Consider the following 23,649-nt stretch of genomic DNA (forward strand, 5'->3'; position numbering starts at 1 on the left):
ACGCTGGCGTCACTGGACTGGATCATGTCCCAGTCGACACGCAGAGCGTCCTGTAGCTCAGCCTCTGATTGGTCAGACCACGCATTACGTTCCTCGTCACTACGCTTCGCGCGATCCTTTGTTTATACTCCGGAAGCAGAAAAATGGCGGCATGGTCTGATTTCGAGCGGAGGAGAGAGACAGCCTTGTAGCCTCTCTTGAATGGCGTATAGCAGTGGTCCAACGTTCTTTCCCTCTGGTAGCACCACGTAATGTGCTGGTGAAAGTTCGGCATGACTTTTTAGGTTTGCCCTGTTAAAGTCCCAGCCACCACCACAGCGCGTCGGGATACTTGTTCTGATGCCGACATAACACATCATGTAGGTCCGATAGTGCTACGTCGTCCGGTGTCCGCTGTGGTGGAATGTAGACGGCTGTGGTGATGACCGAGCTGAACTCCCGGGAAGGTAGAATGGGCATGAGATCGTCAGATGTTCCAGGTTCGGAGCAGGAACGAAAGAGTCTTAATGTTCTTGGGGTCACACCACATGTTGTTAGTCACGAAGCAAACCCCTCCACCCTTAGATTTACCAGACTCTTCCGTTCTGTCTGCACGGAAAACAGAGAAGGACTCGGTTGGGCATATGACTCGATCCGGCACCAGCGCGGTCAGCCATGTTTCCGTCAGACAAAAGATGTTACAATCCCGCATGTCCCGCTGGAATCTGATCCTTGCCCTAACATCATCCATCTTATTTTCCAGAGACTGGACGTTAGCAAGAAGGATGCTGGGCAGGGGTGGACGGTGGGCTTGAACTCTCAGTCTGTTCCGAATTCCGCTCCGTTTCCCTCGATGTTTTCGTCGTCTCCCCGTAGTAGCGGCTCCACTGTTGTTGATGGTTCGCGTCACGATCTCTGCCGCCACGCTGGATCGATGGAAAAAGTGGACAAAAACCCTTGTTTTGCGCAAAAGTTTATGTCCAAAAGTGTGCTGCGGTCGTATGTTGTTAGTGCCGATGTGTTTGTGGCAAAGAAAATATTAAAAATAAACACAAAAACTAAAGGAGCGCACATTCCCTGCGGAGCTGCCGTGACGGCGACTGGACATAGCCGCGCCATCATGAGAGGGAGAAAGAGAGAGAGAGAGGGAGGGGAAGGAGGAGGGGCTAATCCGTGGAGGATATGAGCCACTGGTCTATTTATCATTGTTTCAAGTTTCAAGTTTCAAGTTTTTATTGTCACATCCCCTTTTATACAAGTATAATCGGTTTGTGAAATTCTTATGTGCAAAACACCCGACAGCAGTAGCAGACTAAAAAAAGAATAAGAATGAGAATAAACTATACAATATCCACACAAAAAAAAAAAAGAAGAAAGTATTAACAATATATATATATAAAACAATGTAATAGAATATACATCATGACAATATATATATATAAAACAATGTAATAAAATATACACTTTTTTGAGACAATATATATATATATATATATATACAATATATATATACAATATATATATATATAAAACAATGTAAGAAAATATACACCATGGCCATAGATATTCACAGAATATGTTCTGGTGTGTAGTGTTAATGAGGGTCTCAGTCCTTGTTCAGCAGCCTGATGGCCTGACTGAAGAAGCTGTCCCTCAGTCTGTTTGTGCGGCACTTGATACTGCGGTATCGCCTGCCTGACGGTAGAAGGTTGAACAGTTTGTGGCCGGGGTGGTTATTGTCTTTCATCATCCGTTTGGCCCTGGCCACGCACCGCTTGGTGTATATGTCCAGGATGGAGGAAGCTCACCTCCAACGATGTACTGTGCCGACCGCACCACCCTCTGTAGTGCCCTCGCTCCAGGGCGGTGCAGTTCCCGTACCAGGCGGTGATGCAACCTGTCAGAACACTCGATGGTACTGGTGTAGAATGTTCTGAGGATGCGGGGCCATGTTGAATTTCCTCAGTCGCCTAAGGAAATACAGGCGTTGTTGGGCCCTTTTCACCACGTGAGTGGTGTGCGTGGTCCATGTGAGGTCCTCGGAGATGTGCCGAGGAACTTGAAGCTGCTGACCTCTCTACTGCAACTCCGTCTATGGAGATGGGGTGTGCTCCTCTCCGCTTCCTGTAGTCCACGATCAGCTCCTTGGTCTTCTTGACGTTGAGGACGAGGCTGTTCTCCTGGCACCACTGTACCAGTGATCCAACCTCCTCCCTGTAGGCTGTCTCGTCGTCGTCGGTGATCAGCCCCAACACTGTTGTTTCGTCAGCAAACTTGATGATGACGTTGGAGCTGTGCATGGCCGCAGTCGTGGGTGTACAGGAGTAGAGGAGAGGCTCAACACGCATCCTGAGGGGCTCCCGTGTTGAGGGTCAGCGGCTCTGAGGTGGTACTGCCCATCCTCACCACCTGGCGGCCCCGACAGGAAGTCCAGTATCCAGCTGCACATGGTAGAGTGCAGGCCTGAACCTCTGAGCTTGGTGTCGAGCTTGGCGGGAACAATAGTGTTGAACGCTGAGCTGTAGTCCACAACCAGCATTCGCACACACAGTTCCTCCTCCAGGTGGGAAAGGCGGTGTGAAGTGCCATGGCAAGTGCGTCGTCGGTGGATCTGTTTTGACGATATGCAAATTGCCATGGGTCCAGCGTGGCAGGCAACATGGAACAAATGAAGTCCTTGACCAACCTCTCAAGCATTTACTGACAATCGAGGTGAGGGCTACGGGTCTCCAGTCATTCAGGCAGGTTACCTTGGGGTGTTTGGGACAGGCACAATGGTGGACATCTTGAAGCTCTCAGGAACAACAGCCTGGGACAGGGAGAGGTTGAAGATGTCTGCGAAGACTCCTGCCAACTGGTCTGCACATGCTCTGAGGGCGCCCGGGATGTGGTCGGGACCTGCCGCCTTCCGGATGTCCACGCTTGAAGGCTCTGCGCACGTCAGCCTCTGAGATGATCAGCAGGCTGGTCTCCTCGGCGCTGCCTTCGCGGGCTGCCGTTCACGTCGAACCGAGCAAAGAATGTATTTAGCTCGCCTGGGAGGGAGGTAGAGGAGTTCTCTTCACCGCTGGTTCTCCCTCTGAAGTCCGTGATTGTCTGTAGCCCTTCCACACACCTCTCACGTCATGGCTCTTGAGCTTTTCCTCACCTTGTTCCTGAACTCCCGCTGGCAGAGCCGATGGTCTTCGGAGGTCGTGGCGGGCTCTTTTGTATTCCGCCATATTCCCGAGTCAAAGGCGGTGTTACGCGTGAGTGCAGCGCGAACATCGCCATTTATCCACGGTTTCTGGTTGGGATAATCGAACCGACTTGGTAGGAACAACGTCATCTATGCATTTCTTGATGAACCCGGTGACTGAGGCCAGCGTACTTACTGACGTTGTTGTCCGTCGCGACCCTGAACATATCCCAGTCAGCACGTTCAAAACAGTCCTGTAGCATAGACTCCGATTGGTCCGACCAGCGTTGCACTTCCTTCACAGCGATTGGTTGCTGCTTCAGCCTCTGCCTGTAGGCGGGGAGTAGTTGGATGGAGCGGTGGTCCGATTTGACGAACGGTGGGCGGAGGAGGGCTTTGTATCCATCCCGGAAGGGAGTGTAGCAGTGGTCGAGAATCCGCTCCCCCGTGTTGCTTTTATGTGTTGGTAGAACTTGGAGAACTTTCTTCAGGTTCGCTTTGTTGAAGTCCCCCGCCACAATGAAAGCAGCCTCGGGTGTGCCGACTCCTGCTCACTGATCGCCGTAGAGTTCCTTCAGCGCTATGTCCGTGTTAGCTTGAGGCGGAATGTACACAGCAGTTACGGTGACTGCTGTAAACTCGCGGTAGCCAGAATGGTCGACACATGAGCATTAGGTACTCCAGGTCCGGGGAACAGAACGACTTGAGTATGTACATGACTTTGGTTGCACCAAGATCTGTTTATCATGAGACATACCCCCTCCACGATCTTTACCAGAGAGAGTCTTTGTTCTGTCCGCCGGTGGACAGAAAATCCTGCCGGCTCGATGGCTGAGTCGGTAACCTCCCGACATCCATGTCTCCGTAAGGCAGATGATGCAGTTGTCCTTAGTTTCCCGGTGGAATTGAATACGAGCCTGTAGCTCGCATAGCTTATTGTCCAAAGACTGTACATTTGCCAGTAAAATGGTGGGTAGTGGGGTCGATTGGCTCGACGTCTCAGCCTAACCAGCACGCCAGCTCGCTTCCCCCTCCGTCGGCGGCGTTTGCGTGAGATCGCGCCTAAAATGGACGGAGATAGTTCCGCTACTGGTCCTGGCGGAGCGTCCGAGTAAGAGTAGAAAAAACTCTGGTGGCGCGCAACTGCCGATCCAATCTCCAGAAGTGTGCATCTGTCGTACGTTAACTGGCTGCTAACGTTTTGTGCAAAAATAGTCGCAATAAGAAGAATAAATAACAAAAAACTACTACAAAATCCGGGAGCTCGCAACACAGCAGCCATCACGTACGGCGCCATACGAGGGGAAAAGAAGATTGAGGGGAAAAGAAGATTTTCTGAGTGTAAAAATAGTGCCTTGATTTAAATATCTTTTTTTAACACTCTCTTTGTATTTCTCTCCTTCACTTCACGCTCTTAAAACATTAATTATTATTATTATTTATTTATTTATATACAGGACTGTCTCAGAAAATTAGAATATTGTGATAAAGTTCTTTATTTTCTGTAATGCAATTAAAAAAACAAAAATGTCATGCATTCAGGATTCATTACAAATCAACTGAAATATTGCAAGCCTTTTATTCTTTTAATATTGCTGATTATGGTTTACAGCTTAAGAAAACTCTAAAATCCTATCTCATAAAATTTTAATATTTCCTCAGACCAAGTAAAAAGAAAGATTTATAACAGCTGAGTGTTTGTCAAGGCTCAGGAAACCCTTGCAGGTGTTTCGAGTTAATTAGACAATTCAAGTGATTTGTTTAATACCCTACTAGTATACTTTTTCATGATATTCTAATATTTAGAGATAGGATATTTGAGTTTTCTTAAGCTGTAAGCCATAATCAGCAATAAATCAGAATAAAAGGCTTGCAATATTTCAGTTGATTTGTAATGAATCCAGAATGCATGACATTTTTGTTTTTTTAATTGCATTACAGAAAATAAAGAACTTCATCACAATATTCTAATTTTCTGAGACAGTCCTGTATATAAATATATTAATGTTATGAACCCAAACACGAGGGCGTTAGATGTTCCGATGTTTGTGGGACGTCCACAACGAGTATAAAGCAGAACTCGTGGTTAGTTCTTCCGTGGTGGAGATGATGACTGTTTCCACGGAGTAAAGCCACAGAGATAAGCCCCGCCCCCTCCAAGGCACTAACGAAGCGAAAAGCCACAAATGGTCAAGCGAGTAAACTCCCGTGAGAACATTCGCGACGCTTTTGGTGCGAACGCAGCATAAGTTAAATAATATTAATAGTTTAAATATATTTAAACGCGTCTCGTAATAATTTAGGGGAGATGTCTTCAACGTCGGGGTTTTTTGTAATAGAAAAAATAAGTACATTTATAATTGATTATGAACTCTTTTAACACGAGACAATATATTACTACTATTACCTTATTTAGACGGAAATCTACTCTGTGTCCATAAATCTTTTGTTTGTGTGTTTTCAGGCATACAAGACAACAGGTAAACAGTAAGTACTGCTTTTATATTCAACATTTCATTCTCGATTATTCCACAGATGATGATCTCTATCGATTGTTTAGTCGTTTCGTCGATTAAATGTCAGGAAATTATTGAGTGAAAATAGACAATGTCAAAAAACACAAAGACATTCAGTTCCCGGCCGTACGTCACAATGAATAGGAACTCCTTTTCATCAATTATCAAAAATGCCAATTCACTTTCTGTTTATTGACGAATCAATCAGGCGACTCGTCTTCGATGCTCTTCTCCATTTATTCCGCGTTTAGATGTAAATAATTAAAGGACAACCTGCCGCTGTTTGCCGTAGGTGCCGTCGGCAGCTGAGAAAGAGCATGTTCTACCCCGAGTACGTGGACATGGAGACGGATGTTCTCGGAGTGGTGATGGAAGAAGAAATGAGGAAGTTCGTCGACCAGGACCTCCCACTTTACATCGCCGCCGCCATCACGTCCCTCTGTAAGGAAAGCTCCTGTTTCCTCATGGAGCTGTGACCTTTGACCCCAAACCACAAAATTATGTCTTTAATATACGACTTTACGAAGGGTCTAACGTTAAGTTTTCGTTCAAGCTGTTAGAGAGAGGTGTTGATTCGCTGGTGCCGCTGCTTAACTGCAAGCGGGGTGTTTCTGTTATTTCGTCCACCGTCGGTAGAAATGCCGTCGGCGCCTCTCTAAAAAGGTCCAATCAGATTTCTTTTCTTGGATCCATTATCATCAGGTCGTCTTTCAGGTGACCAGCTGGAGGAGGAGCAGGAGGAGAATGAGGAAGAGGCTCTGGAGGAGGAGGAGGAGGAAGAGGAGGAGGAGGAGGAGGACGACAGCAGCTTGGAGGAAATGAGGAGCGAGGGGGAGGAGGAGGAGGAGGAAGAGGAAGATGACGACGATGATGAAGGACGTGACCTCCTTTTCACCCCGGAAGAGGACGAGGAGGAGGAGGAAGATGACGACGATGATGACGATGACGGAGAAGAAGACGAGGAAGCGCCAGGAGTTTAACTCGGGGACAGGATTAGTATCCATATATTTTTACAGTCATAAAAGCACTTTGGGCAGATGTTCCAGGTGTGATGTCTGAGCGTCACGGTGCAGGACTCGAGCAGCTGACCCCCCCCCCCCCCCGTGGCCCGGAGGACTCGAACGCCTCGCACCGAAATTTGGCAAAAAAACCTCTCTGTGTCTCTGTCGCATGTCTTTGACGCCAGATTTTATACCACTTTGAAGAAGAAGATTTATGAGGAATTTGCCTCAACAGAATTGATTTAGATTTGATCCGATTTGTTTTGGGAACTTTCACCTGCATTTTTTTTTTATATAGCTGGTGCTGGAGACGGATTAAAAACTGTTTTAATTCCTTGCGTTTCCCAGTTTCCTATAACTCCAGAAAACCATCTGACCTTCATCCGTAACCAGGCCAACGCGTTCGACCAGGAGGAGAGCGAACACGCCCATGACCGCTGTGATTGGTTCATTCATGCTACAGTTAAACATTGCAAGCCAAAGAGAAGGGGTGTGTGTGTGTGTGTGTGTGTGTGTGTGTGTGTGTGTGTGTGTGTGGATACTTTAATAAGTTTTGTTTGCTTTGCATGACATTTAGAAAAATAAATGCAAAGTTTTATTAACTTTCAACAAAGACTATGATGTCTAAAAGCAGTTCATGCATTGTTTTAAAAAAATATAAGAAGAAATGTAATCTCAAAATCAATTTCAGGTGATGAGGAATTTTGCACTTTACTAAAAAAAAAATGCTATGAAAGGCCTGGCATATTTGAATGTTAAAAGTAGTTTTTTTTCTGATGAGATTTTTTTGGAGGGGCCAAACTATTCACAATATTAATAAAAGTACTTATAATAATAAAGCCTGTTGAAATGTGCAAAGCTGTCGAGTTGTCCTTTGTCGATAATATATATAGATAATATCACATGTAAGTGACATCATAATGAAAACGTATACGTTTAGGATCATATACAAAAAGAAATAGGCCAAAAGTTCAATTTTTTTAAAAATAACTACTTAATGAATGCAATAATCCATTATTCACATAACATGCAACTTTAATATACATGTAAAAAATAAAGCCGTCCCGGAGCTTTCGTTCTGCTGTTTTTACGACACTGACGTAAAACCGGACGCATTACTTTCCGCCCCGTGAGTACTTCCGGGGTCAGTCGCGACAGTCGGCGTGCGGATATTTTTGATGTTTTGAAACCCACGAGAGCCGCCAGCGCGTGTCTCCCGTTAAAGACCGACCGGCAGAGAGGCTGAGCGATGAACGCCGTCTTCCGGAAGGTAACGATGTCCGTTTGAGTTTCCTCTCCCGTAAAGTGACGCGTTTCCCCCGCAGAGGTCACAGTCACAATAACGATGCTAACAACGAGCTAACAGCAGCTCCAGTCCACTTGAATGGACCAATCGATTCATTACCTTTCTTCTTTCGATTAATCATCCTGATCACAAGTAATGTCTGGATTATTTTTTTGAGTGCAATCCAACAACAATGTATATTCAATTATATGAACCACAGAGAGAGAGAGAGAGAGAGAGAGAGAGAGAGAGAGAGAGAGAGAGAGAGAGAGAGAGAGAGAAGTCATTGTTTTTCTTCTTCAGTTGCAGGCGTCCCTGTTCAACCAAGCGCCTGCGTTATGCCGGTAAGTCTTCTTCTTCATCCTCTGCTCTTCTTCTTTTTCCTCCTCCCTTCCTTCTCCTTCTTTCTTCTTCCCCCCCTCCTTCTTCTTCTTCTTCTTTTTGTTTTTCTTCTTCTTTTTCCGAGAACTTTATTGTGAAGGTTGACGTCAAATCAGCCTTTAAAATGTTCACTTTCCTCTTGTTTTTGTTTATTTAAGACTTTTGATTCTCTGACTTCTCTTCTTTTTTCTCTTCCTGTTAAACTTGTTTTGATATTGGGAGATGGAGTTTGATAAACTCGTTAAACCACAAGAATGCAGATTATAGATTATTAACCCTTGCCCTGATAAAACAAAGTGACCATAGTGATATGAATCCTCTGCTTCTCCCGTTTCTGACACTTCCTGTTTGTATTTAAAGGGCCACGCCGTGCGTCCAGCGTCCCGTTGGCGGTGAGTCTTCCTCGAGGCCGGAGACGGGTAGCGTGTTTCATAAAGTCTTCTTCTAACTTGACAGATGTTTCTTCTCCTTCTCTCAGCGTCTGAGAACGAGAGGCGCTACAGATCCATGCCGACGAACGGCATCGGCAGGTGGAGACATCTAATCGCCAAAGAGGCGGTGAGCTTACTTTATCTTTTCAAAGGAAAAAAATGAATGTCCTTCTGCAAATTCCGGCTCTCGAGCGGCGCGTAGGCCGGGATTCGATTGTGCCGACGCTTCCAGCAACGTGACGCCGTTTCTTTACTCCCAGATTTGAACGTCTTCCAGACTCCAGTCATTTCAAATAATCTATAAACTTCTTTTTGTCTAAACTGCTCACAAAAAAATTACAAAAATGTTATACCAATTGAATAAATATCATCTGATTTGAATGTGTTTTCATGGTATGTCTTTAATCCTTAGTGTTGTGTAAACACCCCCCCCCCCCACTGGTTAACATCGCATTGCAATGAATTGTGGGTAATTCCCTTGGGAAAAGTCTGCGTCCGATGCCGACTTACGGAGAGGCTTCATAAAGGGCTTAAAATGTGTCCGGTATTTATTACAAATTTTTTTAAAAGTTAAAGTCTGTCTTAATGTTTTTATTATTCTTTTCTTTTTTGTTCTAGCCAAAGAAAAAGAAAGACAAACAGCAGATGAAAGCGATGCTGGCGGAGACGGACACGGCATACGCGACTCTGAACGTGAACGTGTCGGGTTACGACATGACGCTGGTGGAGCATTACGCCCAGTACATACACAACCTCTGCAACCGGCTCGGCATCAAGGTGGCAGAAAGGTGTGTGTGCGTGTGTGTGAGTGCGTGTGTTTCTGTGTCAATAATTCTCATTGGGGCTCTTATTCTGAAAGGGTTTGGTGAAGGTTGGAGTTGAAGTGAGGAGGAGGGGGGGGGGCTCTGCCCTGTCGCTAGGTAACACTCTCCAGCCGTTAAAAGCAAAGCCAGTCCTGGTCTCCATGGCAACGTCATTGGTGTGAAGAGTCGAATGGAGTTTTGGTGGTAGTAGTTGTGTGTGTGTCTTATGTTTTAAATTAATACATACAGAAATATATGATAAATAGAATATTAAGGTTAAATGTATTGTAAAGCATATGGGTAAGAGATAATTTGTCTGATGCATGAGAATGAATTAGATTTTATTGTTTAGAGATGATGGTCAGAATGGATGCGGGTGAAATATGAGACTTTTATTTTGAAGGCAAGATATAACACTGGTGTAGATGTGTAACTCTGTTATGGAATTGGTTCTTTCTTATATTTTTTTATATTCAAAGTATGCATCAATTCGACATTTACAGATGTCTTTCAGACAGTTGACATTACATGTGCAGATTTTTTTAGATTATGCTCATTTTATTTATACATATTTAGAGAAAAAAAGGGTAAAAAATAGGATAAATAATAAAAGATAGACGGAATGAAACAAAAAAACGAAAATAAAATTGGTTATTTCATATAAAAGTAAAGCAGAAGTTTGTCAAAACTATTCCACATAAATAAATATGTAATTTGTAAGCATGATAGACTTTTTTATTGTCTATGTTTTAGCAGAATAACTCTGATGTCCTCGTAAGTAGATGAAAAGACGACTCTATTGTTGTTTCTATTGTTCCCCATGAGCAGCTACGCGCTGCCCACCAAGAGCACGGAGGTCATGCTGATGCCGGAGCAGGGCACCAAGATGTTTGTGGACTCCGTCCTGAAGACGCACTGGCGAGTCATCCAGGTAAGAAAACGAGCCCCGCCTCCTCCTGTCTGCCCCGCCTCCTCCTGTCTGCGGCGCTTGTTTTGGAGAAATTATGACAAATCCCCCCAGCTGAGCAGCCTGGACTCCGCGGCGTGTCCCGTGTTCATCGACGTCCTCTTGAAGAACCAACCAGAGGGAGTCCAGCTCTCTGTGAAGGAGGTGAGATGATGAAGATGATGATGAGAGCACATTACACTGAAGCACTTTTAACCTCAGTTAGTTCCTCAATGTTCGTGGACATCCGAAACCTTCTTCTTCTTCTTCTTCTTCTTCATCCTCAGCCCTTCTTCTTCTTCATCTGCCCTTCTTCTTCTTCCTCCCCCCTTCTTCCTTTTCTTCTTCTTCCTCCCCCTTCTTCTTCTTCTACATCCTCAGCCCTTCTTCTTCTTCATCCTCAGCCCTTCTTCTTCATCCTCTGCCCTTCTTCTTCTTCCTCCCCCCTTCTTCCTTTTTCTTCTTCTTCTTTTTCTTCCTTCTCCCTCCCTTCTTCTTTATTCTTCTTTTTCCGCCCTTTTTCTTCCTTCTTCCTCCCCTCTCCTTCTTCTTCTCCTTCTTCTTCTCCTTCCCCCCTTCTTCCCTCCCTTCTTCTTTTTCCGCCCTTTTTCTTCCTTCTTCTTCTTCTCCTTCTCCTCCCCCACCTTCTTCTTCTTCTTTTTAGCACAACATATTCTGTTTTTTCGACGATGAGCTTATAACGATGTCACTTCCTGTTCCCCCTCAGCACACCGTGGCCGACTTCCAAGCGAGGTTCAAAGGTCGTCCAGACCTGGAGGGGCTGATGGCTCAGATCAGCAACTAGGACACAAGGACACGCCTCCTTCAGACATCTTGATTTTCTTTCTTTATTCTCTGACATTTCTTTACTGAATGCCATGAAACGTGATAATTTGCATCGAAAATATTAAATAATAACTTTACACATTCAGATTTCATCAACTTCTGTTCCTTTTAAGAGTAAATGTTGTGCACAAAGAAAAAAAGAAGATATCTCTACACCTGTATTGCACTTTTCTACCTTAACAGATATGTATTTTTATTTTTAAGTAGACAAAAAATTATATAAAAAGATACTGATGGTGGCTTTTTGTTTTTACTCCTTCAGGTAAATAAAACATAATTAAACTTTATGGAATTAAAACTAGTATAGAGATACACATTTTTAAAAAGTGTAATTCTTGACAGTTTTGGCTTTAATTAATTTAACATTTTTTCCACTACTGACTGAAAATCCAGGGGCATAAAAAAAAAAATTGGGGGCAATTTTTGAAATAACATTTCATCTTTTGTTCAAAAATAATAAATATACTTATTTAGGCTTACAGTATATGAGCAATTGTCATAAAAATGGCAATAAGACTTTTAGGCAGTAGTCTACAGATTCAAAGTGTTTTCTTACATTATTTGAACAAAAAACAAAAGACATAAATCAGACAATCATATTAAATTTTTCTTTTATTTCTTTGTGGTTATTTCTTGTTATTTAAACAACTATTAACAATTCTATCTTATTTGTTTCAATTCAAAATTGTATTTATTGATTTTTTGTGTGTACGTACCTAGTACAGGCAATACAGAAAGGACACACAACAAAGAACAAAAAAAACGCTATTAAATTATCATTATTAGAGGAAATTATGGGGGCATTTTTTTCAAGTGATATCAGGGGCAAAATTATATTTCTTAGGGGCAGAGCTAATATATTGATGTTGTACATCAAATTAAAGATCCCAACTTGGGCCACAAGAATCAGTGAGCCATTTCAACACAATTCAAACACCAAACACCACCTAAAATAATTATTAAAATATCCCAATCATAATTTTGACAGGCGGCGGCCCACTCGGCACGTTTTCGGAACTAGCGACACGTAAAAAGCTCGGAAAAAGCCAGACGGCAAAAAGCAAGACGACTCCTCCCAGATTCTAAACATTCCTTTCCTCGGATTCCTCGAGCTCGGTGATGAGAGGCCTCATGCTCCTCATCCCTTTCAGGATGTTGCAGAGTGCGTCTTTGCCTTTGGAAGTCAGACACCGGAGAATGCCGCTCATCTGTTTCTGCGAGTCGTTTAAGGATCTCAACGACTCGGAGTTCTTTTCCGAGATCTAGCCCTCGTCCTCGAGCTTCTTCAGGACGAATGGCGTGTCGCTCACGCTCTGCACCAGTTGTGTCCGATGGCGATCCACAAAATGACCACCTAGCAAAACAAACCGTGAATACATGGTGAATTCACCACGTGAAAAACCTCTCATCGTTTCTCAATCAGAATTTATATTTCTGTGTGTTACTTACCTCCAGTGGTATCGTCTGGTTTTATTTGCTCGGGTTCTGAGCCAATAAAAAAATTCTCCCCTGAGATTTCTTCTGCTAAACAAGTATCATGGAAAAGGAATTCATAAGTGGTGCACGCAGAAAGGAAAAATAACTTAATAATATTTCCTAATGCAACAATACTGTTAAAACCCCCCGCATGAGACTAAAGCCTGGAACTACTTTGTGAGATTCTGCCAGATGTTTAATCATGCTTAACTTCTCGTATATTACCTTTCTTATCTTTGGCTCCAGGTTTTGTCTGGATGTCAAACGCGACGGGACCTCTGATGGTAAATCCGAGGTAAAAGGAAACTTGTTGTGCTTTCCAGAGGCAGTTTTGGATGTTTGCATGAACCTCAATCGCCGCACCTCCAATTGTTGCGAAGACTCGGTAGTTTCGCACCACCCCTTGAACTCTGACCAGGCGAGCTTTGACCGTGGCATCTTGGAAAATCGTATCTCTGGTCCAATCTTGTCTTGTTTGCACATTTTGCTCAAGGATCTTTCTGTGAACAATTCTGTTCAGACCTTCACCATTTCCAATGAAAAACAGGGGGCGGAGGTACCTCGATCGAAACTGTGCCTTGTATGTAACTTCGTAAGAGCAGTGCATGTTGTGGATCAATCGATTCAGATCAAGGACACAATTGGCTTCACTCTCCGTGGGCCAGGAGAGGAGGAGGACCAACATGTGGAGCTCGGGCGATTGGTTGGGGATCCGAGGCATTTTCTGTTTGAATGCATCCAAATGCTTGCAGTCGAGAGGTAACTCGGCTTCCATGTTCCTCAACATGATGTGAGCGAGGATGTAGTTGGCCAGAGCGACGACGGATTCTTTCTCAAGAAAGATTTTCTCCCACCATGTCGTTATTTCTTTGAGGTCCGATTCCTTGCATTCTCGGTCCAGACACGAGAGCACTCCGGCGGAGGTGTCCGCCAGGTTTTCTTTGAGCTTCTGGATGAGAGCCGCGCCTTCTGCCTTGAAATCCTTGGACGGGGAGTTCCCGACAAAATTTTTGTAGCACTCTGAGGTGCCTTTGGAAATGTACGCGGGATCATCTTTCTGTTCTGGCTTTGAATAAGTCAGATATGTATCGAAGAATGCGCATTTTCTCTCAATGTCGTCTTTGAGGCCGTCTATTAGAACCTTGAATCTGCTGTGCTCGGCGTCTCCAAGGGATTTCAGGACCGAGTTCAAGGGCGCCTTCTTTGTGAGAACTTCTCTCCAAGTATCGTCCTGACTCACAAGCTTCTTGTACAGAAGGTTGCAGACATCCAAGTAACCAAACTGCCCGTGGATGTTAAAAACTTTTGAGATTTTGGTAGTGCCATCTCCTCTCGTCTCCGTCCCACTTTCATTTTCAGCAAGTCTTTCTTCATCTTTGAAAGCTTCAATGGCCTTTGAGGCCAGTTCCAAAAGGGCTCTTGGTTTGGCGCAATGCTTCTGGTTCTTCAATTGGTTCTTATAGACTTGGCCCAGTGTATCAGCAATGAAGGAACTTTGGGGATATCTGAGCTTTGCTATCTTTGCCCACTTTTCAGCCTTAATGTAGTTTTTTAGTTCTATGGAATAAAAACGAGCAAGTGCTTGTGGAAAAAATGCATTCCGATTAAACCTTTCTGACGCCACCACTAGAACATTCACACACTCAAGTTGACGCTCAACACTTTGAATGTCTAGAATCAGCCTAGAAAACCTTTCATTGTCCTCAATGATCCATGTTCCATTGCCTGGGTCCTCTTCGTTGGGTTTTGTTTCTCTCTTGGTCAGCATGTCTTTGATGAAACTGACCAAAAATGAAGGCAACTCATCGCTGTTGAAATGAGTCAACAGGTAACTTGCCGTTTCACTTCTGGTCATACCGGTCTCGGCCAACAGTTCAGTGCAATGCTGCGCTATCATACGGTGAGCTATGCAGACTTTCATTTCAGAACTTCTATCTTCTTGGAATGTGATGATGAGATGGCCGAAGGTGCTCATTCGTTCCTTCAGGGGAGAGTCTCCGTGGGCGTAGTCGCCGTGTTTGAAGAAGTCCAAGCACTGAGACTCCAGGAGGTATGAGCCCGGTACGTAGGCATTCAGCAGGGACAAGCAGGCATCAAGCTGGGTCATCTGTGGACTTTCGGCTGTTGTGGTGTTAATGAAAACAGCACATGCCTCTTGGATGTAAGTCTTGGAGAAATTGGTTTGCATGATGTTAAAGCCGTGAAATTGTTTGCTTTTATCCCCGTACCTTTTGCGAAGCTCATCTCTTTTCTCATCAAATTTTATCTTCTCATCTTTAGAAAGTACTTTCTGTAGGAAGACGACATGGGACGTCGTTAGAACTGCGTCCTTTCTTACACAGTTGAGTATAATCACCGCAGCCTTGCGGGAGTCGACGTGCATCTCTCGGCTGGCCATCTCGATCTTAATGCTCTCTTGCAGAGCTTCCAACCTCTGCATATTGTTCACCAGCAGCAGCACGGTCTTGCGGTTGCCATCTTTGAAGAGCTGGACAACCTCCTCTGCAATATTTGTGGTGTTTGAGGCCGAGTCGGTTAAAACGGCGCTCGTGAAGATTTTCCTCAAGTCCCACAGCACCTTCATGGCCAGCGTGGTGCCCCCGCACCCTGGCTGGTGGAACAGTTTAACAATTGTTATTCCCGGGGTTTTTCCCTTCAGTTGAACTGTTTGCACGAGTGCGTTGTATCCGTCTCGTTTGATGAAGGGAGTTCCGGAGCCATCGGCCACTCTCTGGTCGCTGATGTAAAAGTTGAACCATCTGGGTGGGGCCCCTCTGTAGAAGTTTTCCTCTGTCTGATGAAGAACATCTGCAGGGGAAGTCACTCCTTCGAATGGATTTGGAGAGAGAACATCCAACAGTGACTCGGCGGGTCTTCTCGCCATCTCGGACTTTCACTTTCTCAATCAATGCCAAAGAAAAAAGAAAGAATAGAAAAGTATGTTATTTTGGAATATGCTACTGGGCTAATGCAGTGGTTCTCAAACTGTGGGGTGCGCCCCTCTAGTTGGGCGCAGTGGTACTACAGGTGGGGCGCAGGAGGAAATGCAGAAATACCTTTATTGAGGAAATATTACACAAGTTCAAAGTACACAGACATAAAACTAACTGATTGATAAATAAATAAATGTTGCAATGCCTGTACCTTCGTGGACATGTTTACGCCGTTAACAAGTTATGCTTGTTGTGCTTGTGCGATGGCCAAGACTTTCTTATTGTTGGCGTTTTGCCAAACGACATTCTCCGTGAGATCCACATTTTTTACGCTGTTGCTCTTCAAAACAAGAGCTCAACATTTAGCATGAATTGAGGTTGGCTTTTCCGCTGTTGCCCGAGCTCAGGGCGTAAACACATTTCTTCCTCTGAAGTGGGGCGCGACAGAAAGAGTTTGAGAACCACTCAATGGGAAAACACATAATTTAATTCGGAACCTAAGTAGATTTTGAGTTATCATTGCCATATATATATATATATACAGGACTGTCTCAGAAAATTAGAATATTGTGATGAAGTTCTTTATTTTCTGCAATGCAATTAAAAAAACAAAAATGTCATGCATTCTGGATTCATTACAAATCAACTGAAATATTGCAAGCCTTTTATTCTTTTAATATTGCTGATTATGGCTTTCAGCTTAAGAAAACTCAAATATCCTATCTCTAAATATTAGAATATCATGAAAAAGTATACTAGTAGGGTATTAAACAAATCACTTGAATTGTCTAATTAACTCGAAACACCTGCAAGGGTTTCCTGAGCCTTGACAAACACTCAGCTGTTATAAATCTTTTTTTTTACTTGGTCTGAGGAAATATTAAAATTTTATGAGATAGGATTTTAGAGTTTTCTTAAGCTGTAAGCCATAATCAGCAATATTAAAAGAATAAAAGGCTTGCAATATTTCAGTTGATTTGTAATGAATCCAGAATGCATGACATTTTTGTTTTTTTAATTGCATTACAGAAAATAAAGAACTTTATCACAATATTCTAATTTTCTGAGACAGTCCTGTATACACTACCGTTCAAAAGTTTGGGATCACTTAGAAATGACTTTATTTTTCAAAGAAAAGCACTGTTTTTTCAATAAAGATAACATTAAATTAATCAGAAATACACTCTCTACATTGTTAATGTGGTAAATGACTATTCTAGGTGGAAACGTCTGGTTTCTAATGAAATATCTCCATAGGTGTATAGAGGCCCTTTTACAGCAACTATCACTCCAGTGTTCTAATGGTACATTGTGTTTGCTAATCGCCTTAGAAGACTAACGGATGATTAGAAAACCCGTGCAATTATGTTAGCACAGCTGAAAACAGTTATGCTGGTGATATAAGCTATACAACTGGCCTTCCTTTGAGCTTGAAGTTTGTAGAACAAAATTAATATTTCAAATATTAATCATGATTTCTAACCTTGTCAATGTCTTGACTATATTTTATATTCATTTGATAAATAAAAGTGTGATTTTTCATGGAAGACACAAAATTGTCTGGGTGATCCCAAACTTTTGAACGGTAGTGTATATATAAAAACGTAAATATATCTATATATAAATATACATTTATCTATATTTACATATATATATATGTACAGTATATACTATGTATATATATTTGTACATATATACATACTGTATATATATATATATTACAATAGCACTCATTTTTTTAGTATATATATATATTAGGGCTGTCAGCGTTAACGCGTTAATCTATGCGATTAATTTGGCCGCGTTAACGCCAGTGTTGGGCAAGTTACTGAAAATTAGTAATTAGTTATAGTTACTAGTTACTTCTTTTAAAAGTAATTTAATTACTTTACTAGTTACTGTATATCAAAAGTAATTAGTTACTCGGGAAAGTAACTTTTAAGTTACTTTTATGTCTGCTTTTTTAATGTAATGAACAGTACTGAACAGTCAAACACAATAAACATATGTTGTTGACCTATTTATTGCAATCAACAGGGCAACAGGCCTTCAAATCAAGCAGTCGTACAAAAGTCCCTTTTAATACTTAACTTAATACAAAATAACTGTCTCAGTCATTTAACATTTTTTTTTTTACCACATTAGGCCCAATGAAATAAAAGTGATTGGCCTACAGTATTAACACTAATTAAGAGAAAACAAAGGTGCCTTGAGGTGCTGCATATAATTGAGGGGGGGGTGGGTGCTCACCTGTGTGCGGATGTGTCGTGTCGTGCTGATCTGGAGTCAGTTTGGTAGGATTTGGGTATAAATAAATTATTTCATTTAAAATATGGATTTTTATTTAAAGATATTCATGTAATTTGCATGCAGAATAGGTCTACCCGAACCAGCGGACAAAAAATTCAACCAGCGGCAACACTTCAAAAGTAGCCCAATTCCGCGGGGAAACCGGACCTGGCAACACTGGTGGTTGTCAATCACAGTGTGGCACCGTGATGCTGGTCGAGGGGGCGGGCCTGTGATTGGCGGAGTAGAGGGGAGGCGGGGTTAACCTCCCGGAAAACGGAAGTTAAGGGTGGTTGACGGATACCGTTGATGTTCGAGCTGCTGAGCCGAGAGGAGCAGCTGTCTGTGTTGGTGGATGCCCAATAAAGGGAGGAATAATAACGTCGCCCCGTCTCCGTGTCATCAGTCCATAACGTCCGAGACGTTACAATATCATTGCGCCACCAAGGTCCTGCGATGTCGGATCAGAAGCAGCTAAAGTAGCCTAGCTTGTCTTCTTGTATGCAAGTGTTCATTTTTCACAAAAGAGTAACGCGAGTAACGAACTCATTTAAATTTCAGTAACTGTAACTGCGTTAGTTGATTAAAAAAAATACTTCGTTACACGCTCGTTACCGCTAAAAGTAGTGGAATTACAGTAACGCGTTACTTTGTAACGCGTTACTCCCAACACTGGTTAACGCACTAAAATATGTTAACGCAATTAACGCAACTTTGTTTACTTCCGGTGTTCGTTGAAGTTTTTACACTCAAACCGAGTGTCAAACCGCGGCAGTACGGTTTAACACTGTTTCCGTTTTTAAAACAATTATTTCTCCGCGAAAATAAGGAGCATACATCAGTTTAACTCGTGGATGAATCAGTCGGGTTTCCTCCTGCTCCTCCTTCCTTCCGTCTCCCCCTCTGATACACAGAGAAACGGAGGGGCGACGTGTCGGGGGACGCGGCGCGGAAAGAACTCGTCACACGAAACCTTCAACGTGATTGGTCAATCCGTTTGTCTGTCAACATTTTGGGAAAAAAACAACCAATGAACACTCAGTAAATCACAAAGGACCTCTCACCTCACGGGTGAGGCTCTATAGCAGCCTGTCAGTCAGAGAGCAGAGAACACGGCGCGAGGACAATGTGCCTCATTGAATAGAGCTGAGATTGTTCTGGAATGTTTGATGTAGAACACGTGGGTATGTGTCATATGAAAACGCATTTAAAAGGTGAATTTAAATTTGTTTGTAAAATGTATAAAATGAGCCCCGCCTCCAGAGGGTGAACAGGACATATGTGAATGTCAGTCAGTTCCCAAGGCCACTGGTTCTGCTGTTCAGTGTTAAAGATGACAGGACCAATGGGGTCTCAATATACTTTTTTTTTTTACTCATCTGATGTTTCACTGAAGAAACAATTTATCATCCACAATATTAAATACCTCGCTGGCACTTTATAGGTAGGAGCCTCTTTGAAAACACAGCTCTGTGTGAAGTTTTGTCTTTAAAAAGAATGAACTTTTAACTTTTAATCGCGATTAATCCCGATTAATGAATTTCAAAATGTGCGATTAATTAGTTAAATGTTTTTTAATCGATTGACAGCCCTAATATATATATATATATATATTTGTACATATATATATAAATATACATATACAGGACTGTCTCAGAAAATTAGAATATTGTGATAAAGTTCTTTATTTTCTGTAATGCAATTAAAAAAACAAAAATGTCATGCATTCTGGATTCATTACAAATCAACTGAATTCTTTTATTCTTTTAATAGCCTTTTTTCTTTTAATATTTAATTGCATTACAGAAAATAAAGAACTTTATCACAATATTCTAATTTTCTGAGACAGTCCTGTATATGTATCTATATTTATATATATATATATATGTACAGTATATACTATATATACTGTATATTTGCACATATATATATAAATATATATACACCAATTGTTCCCCCACTTAAAAAGATGAGAGGGGCTTGTAATTTTCATCATAGGTAGACCTCAACTATGAGAGACAAAATGAGGATGAGAATACTTATTTTACTGAGGAATTTACCAATTAATTCTTTAAAAATCAGACAATGTGATTTTCTGGATTTCCCCCCTCATTTTGTCTCTCATAGTTGAGGTCTACCTATGATGAAAATTACAGGCCTCTCTCATCTTTTTAAGGCAAGGCAAGGCAAGGCAAGTTTATTTATATAGCACATTTCATACATGAATGCAATTCAAAGTGCTTTACAAAAAATAAATCAAGAATAAGAAATAAAAAAAGAGGAATACAAAGTGCATCAAAGAAACAATTTAAAAAGGCATAAAAGCATAAAAGAAGATTAATAAAATAAAAAATAAAAATAAAAATCTAAGTGCAAAGAATCATTCCTTCTGTCGTTGTCTTATTATTTCAGGATTAATACAAGATTCAATTTAAGGCAATGGAGAACATAAACGTTTTTAGCCTGTTTTTGAAAGTAATAAGAGTTGGTGCAGATCTAAGCTCTTCCGGAAGTTTGTTCCAACTGTGTGTGGCATAATAACTGAATGCTGCTTCACCATGTTTTGTTTTAACCCTGGGAACAGTTAGCAGACCGGCCCCAGATGACCTAAGAGGCCTAAAGGGTTCATAAGGTGAAAGCAAGTCAGAGATATATTTTGGACCTACACCATTTAGAGATTTATAAACGAGCAGCAGTATTTTGAAGTCGATTCTCTGACGTACTGTTAGCCAATGCAGAGACCTGAGAATTGGTGTAATGTGTTCAACTTTCTTAGTCTTTGTTAGGACTCTGGCAGCGGCATTCTGAATAAGTTGTAGCTGTCGAAGTGCTTTTTTGGGGAGACCTGAAAAAAGACTATTACAATAGTCTAACCTACTGGAGATGAAGGCGTGAATTAGTTTTTCTAAATCTTGTTTGGACATAAATCCTCTAATTCTTGCTATATTTTTTAGATGGTAATAGGCTGATTTTGTTATTGATTTGATGTGGGTATTAAAATTCAGATCCGAATCAATTATAACACCTACATTTTTGACTTGATTTTTCGATTTTAAAGAAAGGGAGTCCAGATAAGCACAAACTTTCAGCCTTTCTTCTTTAGCACCAAACACAATTATCTCGGTTTTATTTTCATTTAGTTGGAGGAAATTTTGGCACATCCAATCATTGATTTGGTCTGTGCACTGACGCAGTAAGTCTATGGGAGCATAGTCACTTGGTGAGAGAGCTATGTATAGTTGAGTGTCGTCCGCATAATTATGATAAGCGATTTTGTTATTTTGCATAATTCTGCCCAAGGGGAGCATGTAGAGGTTGAATAGAAGAGGCCCAAGGATTGAACCTTGTGGAACTCCACACGTCATGTTAGTCCGCTCAGATACATAGTTGCCAATGGAGACAAAATAGTCCCTGTCTTGTAGGTAGGACTTGAACCAGTCTAGGACCGTACCAGAGAGTCCAACCCAGTTTTTTAGTCTGTCTAGAAGTATTGAATGGTCGACAGTATCAAATGCAGCGCTAAGATCCAATAACACTAGGATAGAAATTTTGCCAGAATCAGTGTTTATGCGAATATCATTTAGAACCTTAGTGAGAGCAGTTTCAGTGCTGTGATGGGGTCGAAATCCGGATTGGTATTTGTCTAAGATACCATTTGAGGTTAAAAAGTTGCTAAGTTGCTGATAGACGACCTTTTCTATTATTTTACTTATAAAGGGTAGATTTGATATAGGTCTGTAGTTGCTAAGTACAGTAGCGTCTAGGTTACATTTCTTTAGTAGAGGCTTAATAACTGCTGTTTTCAAAGCCTTTGGAAAAATGCCAGATTGGAGAGAGCTGTTAACTATTTGCAGTAAGTCTGTTGCTAAGCAGGTAAAAACCTTTTTAAAAAAGCTTGTGGGCAAAGGATCAAGACAACAGGTAGATAGCTTAAGAAGTTGCACAGTTTCCTCCAGAGTTTTGTAGTCAATTGCGTTAAACTGTGTCATGTTTATTAAACTACTTTTGTGTGACTGTAGTGGTGATATCATTTTTTTGTTTAACATGGAAATATTTATGGCTTGTCTGATGTTTAGAATTTTATCCCTAAAAAAGAAAGCGAACTCATTGCATTTATCAGTGGATAGGAGTTCAGGGCTATTGGTGCCGGGGTTTAGTCAGCCTATCAACAGTGGCAAATAAAGTGCGTGCATTATTAATGTTTTTGTTAATAATGTCAGAGAAAAGGATTGTCTAGCACTTCTCAGTTCTAGATTGTAAAGATTAAGTCTCTTTTAAGATGTCATGGTGAATCTGGAGTTTAGTTTTTCGCCATTTTCGCTCAGCTTTCCGGCACTCTTTTTCTGGATTTTACAGATGCAGCATTTCTCCACGGTGCTTTTGCTTACCAGAAATTAATTTAACCTTAGCAGGTGCAATGGTATCTATAACATTCACAATCTTAGCATTGAAATTATCTAGAAAACCATTAACAGAGGTTGAGGTGAAAGCTGGTGACAGAGAGATAGTTTCCATGAACAGTGCGCAAGTATTCTCATTGATATATCGTTTTTTAACAATTTTCGATCTACTATGAATGTCAGGAATAATGGACATTTCAAAGAAGATACAAAGATGATCGGACAAAGCAACATCAATAGCAGTAAGAAATGATGACTTACAACCCTTTGTGATAATTAAATCTAAAGTGTGCCCCCGATTGTGGGTGGGCCCGGAGACATGTTGATACAGTCCAAAGGTGTCAAGTAAGTTATTAAGTTCTTTGGTATTGAACTTTGGTATTAAGTGGGAGAACTTGCACAATTGGTGGCTGACTAAATATTTTTTTCCCCACTATATATATATATATATATATATTACAATAGCACTCATCTTTTTAGTCTATTTAAAACTTCAAGCGTAATTAAAATGTTTCTTACCTTTTTCCAAGTCAAATGACCATGTTGTCTACTGCGTTGCCACCGGTAATCGTGTCCTGAAACCTGAAGCGTGCTCCAGGTATATATGGCCACATTGCCACACCCACAATGGGTGTGATGACAGAGATATGTGAAGCTGTCAGATAAAGTTATGTTCATATGTTTTGATCAAACTCTTTGTAGCGGTCTCATTTGCTCATTTTATGGCAAATAATAAAGTTGAATGAGTGAAATCTTGTAGATTTGGCCTTGTGGATAACACATAGGGGGGAAATAAGATGTATTTTGGTATTGCTGTGTTATTTCAGGCATTTGCTGTAAGTATCGTTTTATTAGAAATGCTTACATAGATTTCCAATAAAGGGTGAGGATATTTCTTCTAAAGCTATAGAAGTCTTCAAGAGGAAACATAACAATGCATTCCTGCATGAACAGTTTATTCTGGTGGAGATTTAAACCAGTTGACCTACATTTCTGTTTGTTGAATCATATTAATGAACTTTGAGGTACGATGACAACAGTTGTACTGGTCGTGTATTGATGTGCACCTGTAAGTATACTAACACCACACTGTACCATTACTTTTACTTTATTAATTAATGGGTTTGTTTGGTTATTATGTTTGGTCTGTAAAAGACAGAGTGAAACAACTTGACAACTTTTATC

At 41.6% G+C, this 23,649-nt stretch overlaps 3 protein-coding genes across 8 annotated transcripts in view; 2 read left to right on the forward strand and 1 right to left on the reverse strand.

Moving 5' to 3' along the window:
* Nucleotides 1-7,009, forward strand: part of zgc:92594 (uncharacterized protein LOC436996 homolog) — a 41,253-nt gene extending 34,244 nt beyond the window's left edge. For 4 of the 6 annotated variants that reach the window (XM_056442375.1, XM_056442374.1, XM_056442377.1 and 1 more), the window contains exons 6-8: nt 5,622-5,644; nt 5,966-6,114; nt 6,376-7,009. In XM_056442375.1, coding sequence (XP_056298350.1) covers nt 5,622-5,644; nt 5,966-6,114; nt 6,376-6,653 — 450 coding nt within the window. In that variant the 3' untranslated portion in view covers nt 6,654-7,009. Of the gene's footprint in view, nt 1-5,621; nt 5,645-5,965; nt 6,115-6,346 lie in introns of all 6 variants that reach the window. The other 2 variants (XM_056442378.1, XM_056442379.1) reach the window with 2 other exon arrangements.
* Nucleotides 7,010-7,806: 797 nt separating this feature from the next.
* On the forward strand, nt 7,807-11,451 carry LOC130212029 (39S ribosomal protein L48, mitochondrial-like). The gene is made up of 8 exons (XM_056443118.1): nt 7,807-7,944; nt 8,263-8,303; nt 8,701-8,732; nt 8,819-8,898; nt 9,390-9,559; nt 10,403-10,505; nt 10,596-10,685; nt 11,248-11,451. The coding sequence occupies exons 1-8, from the start codon at nt 7,924-7,926 to the stop codon at nt 11,323-11,325; spliced, it is 615 nt and encodes a 204-aa protein (XP_056299093.1). The 5' UTR covers nt 7,807-7,923; the 3' UTR covers nt 11,326-11,451.
* Nucleotides 11,452-11,959: 508 nt separating this feature from the next.
* Nucleotides 11,960-15,731, reverse strand: sb:cb1081 (sterile alpha motif domain-containing protein 9-like). The gene is made up of 3 exons (XM_056443117.1): nt 13,068-15,731; nt 12,816-12,890; nt 11,960-12,720 (listed from the first exon to the last, which is right to left on the reverse strand). The coding sequence occupies exons 1-3, from the start codon at nt 15,724-15,726 to the stop codon at nt 12,629-12,631; spliced, it is 2,826 nt and encodes a 941-aa protein (XP_056299092.1). The 5' UTR covers nt 15,727-15,731; the 3' UTR covers nt 11,960-12,628.
* Nucleotides 15,732-23,649: the final 7,918 nt, after the last annotated feature.

This window comes from Pseudoliparis swirei, chromosome 21 (genome assembly GCF_029220125.1).
Source record: "Pseudoliparis swirei isolate HS2019 ecotype Mariana Trench chromosome 21, NWPU_hadal_v1, whole genome shotgun sequence".
Classification (NCBI taxonomy): Eukaryota; Metazoa; Chordata; class Actinopteri; order Perciformes; family Liparidae; genus Pseudoliparis; species Pseudoliparis swirei.